Source organism: Eretmochelys imbricata, chromosome 4, assembly GCF_965152235.1.
Source record: "Eretmochelys imbricata isolate rEreImb1 chromosome 4, rEreImb1.hap1, whole genome shotgun sequence".
In the NCBI taxonomy this organism is placed as follows: Eukaryota; Metazoa; Chordata; order Testudines; family Cheloniidae; genus Eretmochelys; species Eretmochelys imbricata.
Window position 1 is genome coordinate 19,135,721 of NC_135575.1, and position 16,073 is coordinate 19,151,793.

At 40.1% G+C, this 16,073-nt stretch overlaps 1 protein-coding gene across 1 annotated transcript in view; it reads left to right on the forward strand.

Moving 5' to 3' along the window:
- Nucleotides 1–13,878, forward strand: part of FGF5 (fibroblast growth factor 5) — a 29,759-nt gene extending 15,881 nt beyond the window's left edge. Inside the window, exons 2-3 of the mRNA XM_077814358.1 lie at nucleotides 2,299–2,402; nucleotides 13,525–13,878. Coding sequence (XP_077670484.1) covers nucleotides 2,299–2,402; nucleotides 13,525–13,878 — 458 coding nt within the window. The remainder of the gene's footprint in view (nucleotides 1–2,298; nucleotides 2,403–13,524) is intronic.
- The last annotated feature ends 2,195 nt before the right edge of the window (nucleotides 13,879–16,073 follow it).

The window sequence follows — 16,073 nt, forward strand, 5'->3', positions numbered from 1 at the left end:
ATTGGGCAATGCATTCTGGGGTGTCCTACCACAGCTAGGAGGAAAGAGAACAAGTTACACAGACACAGTCAGGGAGTCTTGTCCCAAGTGAAAAAGCAGTGTGCCAGCCTGGTTACAGGATGCCAAACATGCCAGTCTAGGACAAACACTGTTATATCTGCCATGGTTACTAGACATGCAAATAATATTTAAAGCCAGTTATGTCAATACCTGGTTACAAACTCAAGGTATGTCTAGACTGCAATCAGGTGGTGTGTTTGCAGCACATGTAAAGATACCTGAGCTAGCTTTGATCTAGCTAGATTTAGCTGGATCAAAGGTAGCTCGAGTAACAATATCAGGGAAGCTATGGCAGTATAGACATTGGCTGCTCGAATGTGTACTCAGGGTCCTCAGTGGGTGGGTGCCACCAAGGCTTTGCTGCTAGCTTGGGGATGTTTACATGTGCTGCAATCACATCTCTTGATTGCAGTGTAGATATACCCTGCCTCAGTTAAAAGTTCTAGTGAGTCATGAGCCTAAGGGCTGAGCCTTCCACCTCAAGAAGTAGTTCTAATAGTTTGTAAGCCCATTAGGAGTCCGAGGGTCAGTGCCCGCAATTCCGAGTCAAGTTGTTAGATCAGCGATGTCCTGAAGCTTTGCAAAGAAGGAGATCCATTTCTTGGTTCAAATAAATCTGAATAGGCCTGAAACTTTACACTTGTCTGCCTGTCCAAAATTTCCCTGGAGACACCCAATATTATGAATAGGATGAACAGAACACCCATCTGTACATTTCGTTGGCTTCAATGGGATATAAGCACACGCTTAATGGTTTTGCTGAGTTAGTGATGGGATTCCCTATGTGCTCAGGTACTTTGCTGAATTGGGGCCCAAGTCCTCAAGCATGAGATTTCAGTAGAAAAAGAATTGAGCCCAGTATATCTCTCAGCTTTCAAAGGCCCAAATGTGGCCATATACCTTGATCCTTTACTCAAAGAAGGAATTCAGATACCCTGGTGACAGACAGAGTAGTTCCATGGAAGTCAATAGGGAAAGGGAAAAATAAATTTTATTCCCTTAGGGCCAGATTCTGCCATTCTTAGTCAAACTAAATAGTGTATTATTCCACAAAACATCCCATTGAAGTCAGTGGGAATGCTTGCTGAGTAGGATTCTACTCAACGTAAGTAAGTGTATTAAAATCTGACCCATACGAATCTTAAGAAGACATGGAATATATTCCTTTAGCATAATTATATTTGCTGTAACTTTGTTTCCATAGTGCAATATACCAGTAAGTAAGGAGGTACGGTTTCATTTTGGATAAAATGGGGCAAAATTTAAAATGCTTTATTTTCACTGCTTTTCCCTTTAGCCAAATTTAATCCGCCCTAGTTTTGCATATGTTAAAATGAGAGACATACCCAAATAGGGTGTCTTGAATGGACACACTAATACACACTAATGTTATCCAGCTCGATAAGCCCTGCCAAAAAAAAAAAAAAAAAAGATTTTGACCTCATGCATGCGTCTCCAGCTCCGAAGTAACTACACTTCCTCTGAATCAGAATGTGTCATCCAAAATGCAGATCAGTTCTACTCCTGTATTTCTGGTGCAAATCCTTTATAACAATAAATGTGAGAGACTAAATTTGTGTGAACTGGAGGGAAATTTGGGTCTGAAATAAGGGACATCACCGAAAACCAGGGACAGTTGAGATGTATTTGGCCAAGAGGTCTCCTAACAGGATACAAATAATTGCTTTGATGGCAGTGACACAGTGTCAGTGAGCCATATGGTTGAAATGATTGGCCTCTGCTGGTTTGTGTCATAGCCGACTTTGAACGGAACAGAGTTTGTTGGTTTTTTTTGGTGTGTTCATAGGAAGAGAGGTCTGTTAAGTTTAATAGAGAAATAGGCTATTGTATGGGCATTTAGCCCTGATCCGACAAAGACTTATGCGTATTCTTAACAGTATATACATGAATAGTCCCAGTCACATCAGTGGACTACTCGTATGTTAAAGGTTACGTACATTCGTAAGTTTTTGTGGGATCGGGACCCAACAAAAGACATTCTCTGCATTTCTAATGATCATGTGTCAGTCATCTGAAAGATGACTTAAGGTTTTAAAACAATCTTAAGACATATATAAATAAATGCACATTTCCAATAAGCAAAGCAGTAAACAATCAAATGTGAAATTATTGCGTAAACCAAGGACGATGGGGTTTTTCAAAAGGAAACTACGATTTCTTTTTGTCAGAGTGATCTGAAAAGTATTGTGATTTATTCTGGGATTTCTGTCATCCTAGGTATTTTGGAAATATTTGCTGTGTCTCAGGGGATTGTAGGAATACGAGGAGTTTTCAGCAACAAATTTTTAGCGATGTCAAAAAAAGGAAAACTCCATGCAAGTGTAAGTAAAAACTGAATTACCAGTATATATTGTTTGTTAAAGGCATTGTGGCAACTTCACATGTACCCGGTAGCAAAAGCAGTTTTCCTGGGGCTCAATCCTGTAAGGTGCTCAGCACCCGCGTACTGTGCTGAGTGCCCTCAACCTCCATGACCTCAATGAGGAGTGCCTTTCAGGATGGAGCCATAGGTAGGTAAAAAACAGACAATTAGATGACAGGTAGATATAAAAATTGGAAGCTCTGGATAATATTTATTACATTTTTACCAAAGAATTTTTTTTTTTTGGCAATCAGATTTCTGTCTTCAAAACAGTAGGCTCTTTGTTCAATAATGTCTTCTCATTAGAGAAAGGAAGTAGATTTTCACAGTTAGTTTTATCCATGTGTTTCCTTAAGCAAAAGATGAGGAGACACAGAACTGGGGTCAGATCCTATGTTTGTTGAAACAGATGGAAATTAAGATGCAGACTTGGCCCTTGAGCTCAGTTTGCTCTGAGGGCATATGATGGAATGGAGACATCCCAGTTGTAATAGCATGTAATACCACGCAGAGGGAGAAAGAAAAGGAAAGAAGAGAAAATACTATGTCCCCAGTTCCAGCAGGTATCCCTATTCAGAAAAGCTAGGTCACTGAGGGGCCTGTATTTTAACCTGGAGTATGTGTTTGACCTTAAGCGCACCCTTTAACTTATCCTCGTGCTTAGATGCTTTCTTTACCTGGGGCCACCATGCACTAATCCCCTTACCGTTAGTCCCTGATTTGGGGGCTAGTGATTGTTGCAGAATACAGCACACAAGTGCGCATAGCCCTTCCTTCTACCACTTTCCCAAATTCCTCATACAGCCACATAAGTATTAAGCGGCCCCTCTTGTCCCACTGGATATAATGGCAAAACTGTTACTGATTTCAATGGGAGCAATGATTTCTGCTGATTGCCCTTTTGCAATGTGCCGTGTGACCTTAATTTCCATCGACTTCAGTGAAAACTATGAGAGTTGAGGGCACTCAGCACCTTACAGGATCAGGCCCCTAGTAATGTAAGCTGTGAGATCTCAACAAAATACAGACTCCCAACGTGAGAGCATTATTTCTATTTTTTAAATCAGAGTAACATTTGACTATTTAATTTCATTTAAAAAAAATATTTTCCCCTTTTGTTTTTCTACATATTGGTTATACTATAGGTTCCAATATGCTTTCCCAGATATCTATAACCTTTTTAAAAATCAAGGATATTCTGTCCTTTTTGCTTTTGCTATTATTGGGGACAAGGGAATGTTTATTAATGTAACAAATCATAACATTTACTCTGCTGATGTAAAAATAACACTTCCTAAAATGTATATATCCTAATGGGTAAGTCCTAAAAAAAAGAAAATTTCTTTAACACACAGGTGTCATACAAACAACCTGTGATCTGGATTCAGCCTAGATGATGCATTTATGTGACCCACATAGTAAATCCAGAATCCGAAGAATCTAAGCTTTTATTTTAACAAAAAGCAAGTTTCTAGCTCTCAAGGTTGTGAAGAAAATCTCCCAAATAAAAAGCAAGTGTTACAGAACCAATTACACTGCCTGAGCCTGCAGACAGCCTGAAATGTTTAGAGGTCTGAACCCCCACAGCCTCCCATTAATTTCACTGATTTGTTAACTCTGAAACCTAATGCCAGTCTAAGCATTTCATTGCTTATTTTAGCAATTGGAATGGGGTTGGGAGTGTAACCTACAAGTGAAGAGAAGGGAATTGGGAGTTAGTGCAGGGAGGGAAATACAGAGGGAAGAAAAAAGGAGAGACACAAAGTCAGGGAAGAGGAAGAGAAGCATACAGAAGAAGATAGAGAAAGAAGAGACACTTAGAGCAGAAGTAATGGTGATCTTAAAGGGAGCAGATTTTCCCTTTGAGTAATACTGACTGCAAGGACAAGGTATCGAACAAATAATAAAGAACAATAATGACTACAAGTGTAGTTTTTTACCTAAAGAACACATTGTATGTACAAATCTCCCATCACAATCAGTGGGAGATTCATAGTGGATTGAAAGGAGTCTTCAAATTTTACCCCATTCAACTGACAATTATTTAAAAAATGAAATTCAGAGATTCCAAGGCCAGAAGGGATCACTGTGATCATCTAGTCTGACCTCTTGTATAACCCAGGCCAGAGAACTTGCTCCAAATAATTCTTAGAAAAATATCCCATCTTGATTTAAAAATTGTCAGAGATGGAGAATCCACCACAACTCTTCATAAATTGTTCCAATGGTTATTTACTCTCACTGTTAAAAAATGTATGCCTTATTTCCAGTCTGAATTTGTCTAGCGTCAGCTTCCAGCCATTGGATCATGTTATACCTTTCTCTGCTAGATTGAAGAGCCCATTATTAAATATCTGTTCCCCATGTAGGTACTTACAGACTATAATCAAATCACCCCATAACCTTCTCTTTGTTAAACTAGATAGATTAAGCTCCTTGAGTCTATCACTATAAGATAGGTTTTCGAATCCTTTCATCCTCATGGCTTTTCTCAGAACCCTCCCTCTCCAGTTTTTCAACATCCTTCTTAATTGCGAACACCAGCACTGGACACAGGATTCCAGCAGCAGTCGCACCAGTGCCAAATGCAGACGTAAAATAACTTCTCAGCTCCTTCTCGAGCTTCCCCTGTTTATGCATCCCAGGATCGCATTATCCTTTTGGCCACAGCGTTGCATTGGGAGCTTATGTTCAGCTGATTATCCACCATGACCCCCAAATCTTTTTCAGCGTTACAGCTTCCCGGGATAGTGTCCCCCATCATATAAGTGTGGCCTACATTCTTTGTTCCTAGATGTACACATTTACATTTAGCCATATTAAAATGTATATTATATGCTTGTGCCCAGTTTACCAAGTGATCCAGATCACTCTGCACTGGTGACCTGTGCTCTCCATTATTTACCACTCCCCCATAGTTTTGTGTTATCTGCAAACTTCATCGGGGATGTTTTCTCCCAGGTCACTGATAAAACTGTTAAATAGCGTAGGACCAAGAACCAGTCCCTGCGGGACCCCACTAGAAACACACCAACTCAGTTGATTCCCCATTTATGATTACATTTTGAGACCGAAGTTTTTAATCCATTTAATGTGTGCCATGTTAAGTTTACAGTGCTCTGGTTTTTTAATCAAAATGTTGGTCGTACCAAGTCAAACGCCTTGTAGAAATCTATGTGCCTGACATCAACACAAGTACCTTTATCAACCAAACCTGTATGCTCATCAGATTTGACCCTCTCCCCAAAATGAGTCTGACACATCTGCTGTAAGGAGACCAAATCCACTGGTAAGGGCTTCTAGCAAGGTAACTAGGTGGGGCTCACAGCAGCAGAGCTCCTTCATTTAAGCCTGATGGGGGCATCAAGCGAAACGTATGTTTTGTATCTGACTCTTTGTCACTGTGCTCTCTGAACTGAATGAAAAGGCAAGAAGAAACACATTAATAACTGACTGCTGGGAGCTGATTCACCACTGGGCTGCTGCAGACAATAGCAACAGGGTGCAGCAGTGCCTTGAGCTTGCCATTGCATTTTACAGAGGACTACAGGATATCATAGGTATTTATATGGTTCCCACCACTGTACTGTTTGAGCACCTCACCATCATTAATGTATTTATTCTCCCACTACCCCTGTGAGGTCGGAGAGTGTGATTATCCCCATTTTACCTACGGGGAGCTGAGGCGCAAGGAGGCTAAATGACTTGTTCAAGGCTGCACAGAAAGTCTGTGGCAGAGGAGGGACTTAGATCCAGGTCTCCAAAGTCCTACGTTAGTGCCATACTCACTGGAGCATCCTTCTCCACTGCTCTGCCACCATTACTCCCACTGAGAAGTCCTTGACTGCATGGGGAGATGTATTGATTTCGGCAGGATGACAGAGCAAGGTATTACTGAACATGAGTAAGAGTGACCAAAGTGTGTCAGGCCAGCCAGGGTCTTCCCACAGCCAGAATACCCACGAGTTCTGCTAATCCAGAGGCCACAATTTAAAGCTGGTCTTCCCTTAGTAGATGGCAATGGTATCACCACTTGGCATCACAAGGTGGGGCAAACTCTTGGCTGAGAGCAGCTGCCTCAAGGGGAATACCAAGTGCCTGCATGCCACACTCCATCCTGAGGCACAGATCAAGCCCTGGTTTTTATTGTCATTTATAAGATAGGCTGCCTAGCACCTACAGGCATAAACATGATTATTCTCTTTTTATTTAATCATCATGCAATAGGAAAATTCAGCATGCTCTAGGAAAAATATGCTGAATAAAACCATTCCTCTCTAAGAGGGATGGCCTTTTGCTTTAAGTAAAACACAGGTGCTTTGTAAAAAGAAGAGTCTTCAGAAAAGAAAGATAAAGGCACCTACAATTACCATAATAGGTTTTCCTTAACTGCAGCTTCAATGTTAAGAGGATGTCGAAAATAACACTTTTGTATAAATCTCAGGACAGTCAAGTAACTACTGGCTAGATTATGCTTAAGAATCTGTTCTTTTCAGTGGCATCCAATACCTTCATTATTCCGTTTTAAGTTTTGATTTATGTCCCGGCATTAGCAGAAATTAAATTAAACCCTTGTCAGCATATGGTTAATTGTCACCAAAAAAACCCCCACAGTGTTATAAATGGACACCAATTAGACAGGTCAGACTGAAAGGTTAGGACACATGATTCCTCAGTCAGATGAAAGCAACAAATTTGTAGAAACTTGACCCAAATGTCTAAAGATTGCTGGGCTAAATAATGCAGATAATGCAAAAACAGCATCTGTTGTTCTTTCCTGTCCTGGCAGGATAAAGTTATTTCTTGGCCTAATGAGTTTTAAACAGTACAAAGCGAATCCTGCGCCTGTCACTCACTGCACCTCTTTGATATAAAAGTCATTCCGATGACTTTGAGCGAACTGTAGATAAAAGTAATTCCTACAATTATTTGGGGTCCTTCTAAACCAATTCTCTAGGACCTGTTTTCTCTTATCTGAGCTTAGTGCTTTAAATTAGCCCTCTTTCTTTAGATGGCAACTTAATTAAATTATAAAGTGGTTCATTTTTAAGGAAACTGGATTCAGAAATAATATTAAAACTAGCAATTATCAGTTCCATGCACAGATGGGTTCTTTCTAATTTTTAAGTCCTCAGTTAGATGTTTCAACATTATTATCATTAAATGGCTGAGCTCTGGTTTGGTCTTGATCTCAAAAGAGGGTTTGGTATTAGCATAAATGCAGAAATATTTTCCTACAGGGTTTCAGGTAATTTTCCTTTGTTAAGAATTGTTCTAAATTAATAATTATGGGCTAAATGCTTCAGTCCTCACTCAGGCAAATCTCCTATTGAATTTCATTTAAAAATTGAATTGACTTTATGACTTGTCCCTATAGTTCTATTTGTATTTCCTATGGAACAGTTTCTGAACAGGTGCCAACATTCAGTGACCAAATGATACGTAGAGTTGAATAGAGTCAGTTGCAGCTTTTTAGATGGAACATGTTTTAGTTAGATATTGCTTTTCAAAATTGAAAACGTCTGGTTTTGAAAATGCAAAATGTTTTATTTTTTAAATTTCAATTTTTGAAAAATGGAATGGGAGGGGGTGGGGCAGAATCATGAAAAATAATTATAATCAAAAAAGAAAAAACAGTGAATTGCCAACCCTGCAAAATGAAAACAACTTCAACATTTTTCAGAAAATCGGGTTTTCCTTTTTTTGCCCTGATTTAAAGTTGTAAGACAATCTGCTTGGGTAAAGCCCCTTCTTAGCAACATTGTTATTCTTTGTTGATGAGATCCTCATTGTACTCCCATACATTTATTTATGGAAACGACTTGGTATTTCAGCTCACTGCATTGCTGAACTGCAGGCCCATCAATGGCTTTTCAGTGTCACAAATGCTTTCTTGTTCAGATTTCAAAAATCACTTCAAGTATGTGGACTCCACTTTGAATCTCTCTATTGACGTGTGCTGTTACACTGAAAGTCACTGGGCAGCTGGCAAACAATTCAAGTGCTGTATCTGACCCTGATGTGTTTGTCAGGGGAAAGAGAATCAGATTGGAAATATTTTAGTATGTGTTTGTTTGTCTGTTCTCTTGCCATGTTGGACGCGGAGAGTGGGACTTGTAAAAGCGCTCGGCATCACTCTGTCCCTATTGAAATCAAAGGGACATTTCCCAAAGGGGGGAGAGAGAGCAATAGGGAAAATAAGGGAGTGAAAGGGAGGAAAATTGAAACAAAACAAAACTGAAAAATCAAATGAACCATTCATTTTGAATGAAAAAGTGAAAAAAAAATTGTTTTGACCCCATTTGATTGGAATGGAAACATGTTTTTAGCTGTGCCATCAAAAAAATCAGAAGGTTCAGTGAAAAAATTCACATGACATTTGTGTGAGACGTTTCACAGAAAATAATTCCCATTTTTCAGCTAGCCCTAGTCATCCCCTCTGAGGAGACATTCAAAGGCAGCAATGGTGGGTGCCATTATAGGAACCAGACAGACAGATTAGATGGGCATGCATGGGGGTAGATAGAACCTTTCATACCAGAGGTGTTTCCAAAGTTTTGAAATCAAAGTTTGATGCCCATAGTGAAGTCATTATATATTATTGCTCAATGTGAAAGCTATTATAGACTCAGCGACAATAGCTTGCCCAAACCCTTGAACAATGCAAGCTCCTTTTTTGAGAAAGAGAATGTTGTCCAGGGCACTGGGGTTATTCTTTACTCTCTTTTCCAAAAGGTGGCCAGGTGTTATCCGGGAACCACAGTTCCCCTGGCAGTTCCAAAGAAATTCCAAAGGAATGACAAATGAGATTCCCAAAGCTCCCAGACCCCCGAGATCTTTAATTTCCCACTGAACAGATTTCTAAAGGACAGATTTATTTCTTCAGATTCATTATTCAGACAAAGGGCAAAACTTCTAGCTATGCAGCCTGCCCCTAATACTGTACAGCATTGTCAATGTTGGGTATCTTCTCGAGCCCACGATCTTCTAGCCACGCCGACACATACTCTAATATATTTATTGAACTTCACAGTGAACGAAGCCATTTTAAGCTTAATTTGCACACCTCTGTGTATACATGTATTAGTAAGTAATAAGCATCCACCAAATATTCGCAACAACTCATAAAAAGAAAATGAAATTCAGATAGAGGCCTCCCTATTTCAACCTCAGGTTCTAAGGGTTCGCTCATCGTTGATTCCAAAGGCAGTTGAGCAAATGTAATGTCCCAAAACACAAAGGGCCTGTTCTTTTCGTTGATTCAGATCCTGGCAGGAAACAGAGGACCTGCTTCAGTGCCCTCAATTGCATCAATACTTTTAATTCCTTTGTCCTAGCCTGTATGGCCAGACTTATAGTAGAGAAAGAAAAAAGAAAAAAAAGAAAGAAAGAATGACTCTGACCTTCAGAACACATGTCTGGTGTACTGAATGTAGCCACCTTTTATACTCTCTTGGGGTCCATCACTCAAGTTAGGATAGTGTTAGAATCCCAGTAATGTATGTCTCCAGCCTTGATCTCCCCTGCTTGGAAATAGTAAAGCTGTAACAAAATTTGGATTGTGCTAGTAGGCCAGAACTAAGTTGGTGTCCAGAAAAAAATAACCAGGTGATAATACAACCCAGGAAAATGTCTCCGAGTACCCACACACTCTGAGTGCAATCAATAAAATACCATTTTATTAATAATACTAAATTAAAAGCACAGGTAAGTAAGGACTGGGTCCTGCAGTACAGTGATTTCCATAAGTGTTTTGTCTGCACTATGCCTCTATGGTTTCAACTTGGATTTGATCCCAGAAAGAAAGAGAGCTAGAAGATAGTATGGCCAGTATTACTCAGGTGGCTGTGCTTGTCTTTTCCCAGCCCTGGGAGGATGATTCATGGATATGGAGGGCTGAGGATAGAGATTGGGTAGGCCGGGTGAATCGAGGTTGTGGGAGAGTGGTTAGAGCAATACTGGGCATGGTGAGCATGGGAGAATATTGTCCCTTACTCCAGCCCTGTGGAGAAACGCTGGGGAGGATGATAGCCGCAGGCAGTGCTATCTTTTCTAAGGCCCCCTCCCCGGAAGTCCCAGTGGCAGCTGTTGGCAGCAATCTGGGGGACACTGGGTCAAGACCTCTGCACAGATAGCCCTGACTTCCTGCATGGATCCCTGGAGCCTGCCAGCAGTGTTTATGGGCCCCCTGGTCTTTTCTGTGGGGTGCAGGGCATGCTCCATCTTCTGAATATGCAAAGTGGGGAAGTGTAGACATGTCCTCCTCTGAGACACCACTGGTAGCCCACTGATTGTACTATGACAATGGGTAATCTGGGCCTCTCCGGTGCGTGCAGTTTGTCTCCCCCTAGGAACTAGCAGTGTGGAAGTCGCATGTCTCCACAGTGGCTTCCAGGTGCCTTGGAACTGATCCATGCTGCCAGGCTTCCCTTGCTGGTGGATGCACCCAGAAATCCCCATCCAGGGGTATGCCAAGAGCAGAAGTGATTCTTCACAGCAGTTGGTGCTGTCCCAGGATGCATTGAGTTTTACTTGGATTTACCACTGGTATCCTCTGGGATTAACCAACGCATGGCCCTCTGTCCCTCTTTTCTCCTGAAGTTCCCTAACCCCATAACTGTCTGTGTTGGGAGAGATCCATGCAAAGACAGCAACCTCAACAAAGAAATCTTCAGGGGACAACTCCTCCTCTTTGTGGATTTGTCTCTTTTCCATCTCAATGCTGTATCCTTCTCAGGGTAACAGATTACTCATCTAAGTAAGGGTTCCAGGATTCAGTGTTTTAGAGAGTGGCTAGGAATTTAGCTCAAGCCTTTATTTCTGTAAGAGGAATGTTCATTTATGTATAACACATCATGTTGGATAACAAAAGGCAGAGAAAGCAAAAATGCATAATTAAAACAATTCTTTCTTCTTTCAAGCAAAGACCTAAAGGAGATTAAAGTGAAGTTGTTATGGAAAAGATGCAATACAGGTCAAGGACATTGCCATTTGAATTCTAGAATTCAACTCCTTTAAACAAAATATGGGTTTAATAATGCGATATCAAGCAAATCTGACCATTTTCTAATTGATTCTAAAACATTGTTTCTTTTTGCTTTGCACTGCATCAGACTTTTAAGTTAAAAAGCCCAGCATCCCTTTTAAAATAAATAGATTTGAATAATCTACTTTGAAATCAAACTTTATTGCACTTAGAAATCACTTTAGATGATCTCAGGACACCAATTAACTCTCTCATCATTAGATTCGAGAAGTGGCTAATTCCTGGAGGGCTGCTGCTTAAGAATATTAATAAATAAAAATCTTAAAGGTGTGTGTCTGAAGATTATTAAGGCCCTATTCTGTCTTTTTGTATTTATACATACATCTCAGTATCCAGCCCTTCCATTAGGAAAAATGCACTATGATCTCCTGTGATTTCATCTAGGCGGAGATTTACTTAGCTTACATTTCACAGCTGCCCTGATGTCTGACCATGGCAAAACGTCAACTTCTCACTTTTTATGGCTGACGAACTGACTGGCCTTATTCCTGCACTCTGTTAACACACGCAAGAAAGGACTTGTTTCAGTGTTCTCATGAAAAATTATTGAGACTAGGGCTGATATTTTCAAAGTTCACTAGGGGATTTAGCCACTCAACTTAATGGGAGTTGGTGATTGAATCCTCCCATCTGCTTTGAAAATCTCTGCCCAGCTCTAGAAGGCCCTGATTCTGCAAAGACGCACATACTTAACTTTTGTGCCTTGGCCACATGCGCCCATCAGGAACTATTCCCAGTGTGTGAAATTAAGGACATGCATAAATCTTTGCAAGGTCTCAGCCCAAGAGAGAAACTCTTTTGGGATAACTGTCAAAGCCAGGGGCTGATCCAAAGCCCACTGAAGTCAATGGAAGCCAGGGGTATTTAGGTGCCTAACTCTCATTGATTTCAATGGGAGCGAGGAGCCTAAATACTTTTGAGGATTTGGTCCTTAGTGCCTCTGGCAAAAGATTTAGCACCTACAATTTCCTTTATATGTTTATTTTCTGGAAAGGAACAGAACCTGCCTTTACATCAACAACATGGGAGGTGAGCTGAGGCACTCTGAGACTGGATATTCCGCGGAGTAGTATTAGAATTATACACTAAAACAGATTAATTTCCACGGAAGTGTAACATTTTCCATTACATCATTTTCTTGTTATTAATTATTAATTACCTTTTATTAATAAAGAAAGGGTTATTAATTACCTTTTATATAGCTATACCTGGTATTGTATAAAGGTATCTGGCACCTTACAGATGCAACCCCATTCTTGCCACTATGTGGATTCAGAGCCGTCCGTGGACCTTCCTCTCAGATTGCGCAGGGTTCGTTTCTCAATGGGATGTTCAGATTTACTCTGACAGTCTGGGGCCTGATCCCTGGCGCCTGAAGTCCATGGAAGTCTGTCCGCTGGGAATCGGTGCACAACCAAGACAATTACTCTGCAAGGAAAAATGCTCTTTGACTGAAAGGCATTTTTAAAGGTTATCAAGCGACAACAAAACACCCAGCGTTAAAACAATGGTGTGATCAAGACTATGTGCAGTGAAGCGATGAAAAGCTGCATGCAAATTGTCATTCTGGATTATTAAGTGGCAATGCAGCAGAAAGCAATTTTTGTGAGGGCAGGAAATTAGACACACCAAAGAGCAAAAGCCAATATTCATTGAAGGAGCTGCTGCAAAGGAGACAAGGAGGCATTTTTCCTTTTGGTGGAGGATAGCGGAGAAGCAGAATGGGAAGGTTACTCCTGAGGCAGATGATAGATACCTCCAGCCAAGATTTTTAATAATGAGTGCCTCAAGTTAATCTCCTAAACCTACATTTAGACACATAAATAGCCCAATTTTCAAAAGTGCTAAGCACCCAAGCAGCATCAATGAGTTGTTGGGTGCGCCTCACTTTTGAAAATCAGGCCACTCAAGTAGGCAATTATATAAGAATTGAGGAGTCTAAATTATAGGCACCTATATTGACATTGTTGGACCTCCTTTCTTACCTGGTAAAACAAAAATCTTTCAGTAGACTTCTATTTGTTTGTTTTCCTAGGCCAAATTTACAGAAGACTGCAAGTTCAGGGAGAGGTTTCAAGAAAACAGCTATAACACATATGCCTCGGCAGTTTACAGGACCGAAAGGACTGGGAGAGAATGGTATGTGGCTTTGAACAAGAGGGGCAAAGCCAAAAGAGGCTGCAGTCCCCGGGTGAAACCCCAGCACATCTCCACCCATTTCCTTCCAAGGTTCAAACAGTCGGAGCAGCCGGAACTGTCTTTCACCGTCACTGTTCCTGAAAAGAAAAAGTCACCTGCCTCCACCCCAGCAAAACCAAAGGTCTCTTTGTCTGTGCCTCGGAAGAACCCCAACACTGTTAAATACAGGCTGAAGTTTCGCTTTGGATAGCCGTTAAACTGATCGTTAGAGAGGAACACTTTTCTCAGGAGCTGCTGCGTGCGTGTGCGAGTCCTTGGCTTACAATGGCAGACAGGGCCTTGATCACACTTAGCTGCATTAGGAGGTCAAAAGGGAGATACCCATTTGTTTCAGTTTGACCCCAGCCAAATTGCTTTTTGATAGTCAAGAGTGTTAACTGAACTGGAATTCTTCATCTGGCCCCAGGGAGGAAAGCAGTGGTTCAGGTCAAATGAACATAAAGGCTTTTGTTTTTTGCCTTAAATAGCATTCTCACTTTCCTACTCTCCAAAGCATTGAGACTGGACTGTACATTTTGAAACAATGTCTGATGGATCAGTTTAATTTTTTGCTTTCCAAAGAATACACTTTTGGTGTCGATAAAATATTTTATGAACTTCTGTTTATTTTGGTTGTCAGAAGCATCAAAAGGGTACCTCTACATTGAACATATTTTCTTACTTTCACTATTTTAACTAATGACATTTTTTACAATCATGTTCATCTGAGCAATTTGTTCAAAGTTATAATTGATAAGGATTTTTTTTCCTGCATCTTCTCTTTTTGCTGCACTTTTTACTTCTGATTGTACCTCAAACTCGTATATCCAAGTCTGTCTTTTTTTTAAAGTTTGATTCCCCTCCTCTTAGAATTCAACTCTTTAAAAAAAAAACAATGCATCCGATGAAGCGAGCTGTAGCTCACGAAAGCGTATGCTCAAATAAATTGGTTAGCCTCTAAGGTGCCACAAGTCCTCCTTTTTCTTTTTGCAGATACAGACTAACACGGCTGCTACCCTGAAATCCGTACATTGTAATTTGTGCCATGATGTTGAATCCTTTCTTTTTTTTTAAATTTGGGAAGGGTTTTCTTTTATTCAAGGGAGATAATGAGTTTCAAGTTTATGGAGGGGAACACTTCATTTACAAATGACCCTGATTCCAGTCCCCCACTCCTACTCTTTCTTGAACAGCTGGAAGGATAAGTCTTATTCTGTCCATCAAACTATCATTTCGAAGTCTGTGTTTAAAATACCTCTGTCATGACCCTGTGGCATTCCTGCTATTATAGGTCCACAGGGATGGAGCTGCTTTTCAGGGGAAACAAAGGGAGGCAAGAGCCATTCCATAGGTGTATCAGATAACAGCCATCAATGTCATGGCCTATTATCAAATGCTGTCATCATTATACTCAGCAAGTAAAACCCTCTCCTGAGACTCCTACTCCAAAGGTAAATGATTCCTGAGAGTGCATCTGCCTTTTGTAACAAAATGATGGGCTGTGAATTTAAAGACTGGTCATGCGCTACAGGAATCAGTCCTATTCCGAGAACGTGTGAGTTGCTGTTGATAACTAACCAGTGGGCCAAATGGGGTGCATGGGTGTAACTAAAAGCAGAATTAGGTTCTTTGGGTTGGATCCTAAACTGGTGTAAATCAGCCTCGTTCCCATGGACTTCAATGGAGCCATGTTGATTTACTCCAACTGAGCATTTGGCTCATCATCACTCCAAATGGAAGATAGTTCTGCAAATGTTTTAACTCATATGATTTATACGATTTATTTATTTAATTGATTAATATACACTCCACACTGAAAAATGTTTTATTTGATCTTAAATATGGCAATGTGGCAATAAACAATATTATAGCTACTTGAACCTTTGAAAGTATTTTTTCCAGCTATGGTAGAGTGGTGTAGATTTTAAATGTCAAGAATTATTCATTTATATTTTTTCTAGTAACTAAATATGCATATAAAAGAATTTTGGACATACACACAGATCTAGCTGTGTTGTGTATGTACAAAAAATACTAGAGTTGAAACTGATCACCAATTAAGCCTTAACAGACTTTACAATGGCTTGCATTAGTCGAATCAAAACTTCCACATTAACTGTACTAACATATTTTAGTTGCATATCAGTAATAACAAAGCCATGTGCTACTTTCAAATATTTTACCAAAAAATCAATATTCATACAAAACATTATTTCCCTTAAAAGCTTGGCTTTTCATCCATCATTGTTTCGAGTTGAGTTCAAGACCTTTTCTCAAACATTTCATTTAACACAGTATAAATATTAGCATACTATGTAGTGTCTTTATTTTTAATAATGGGAATAAAGAGATTTTGCACACATGCATACACTCTACATACTACAAGAGATGGTGCTGCCATAATAA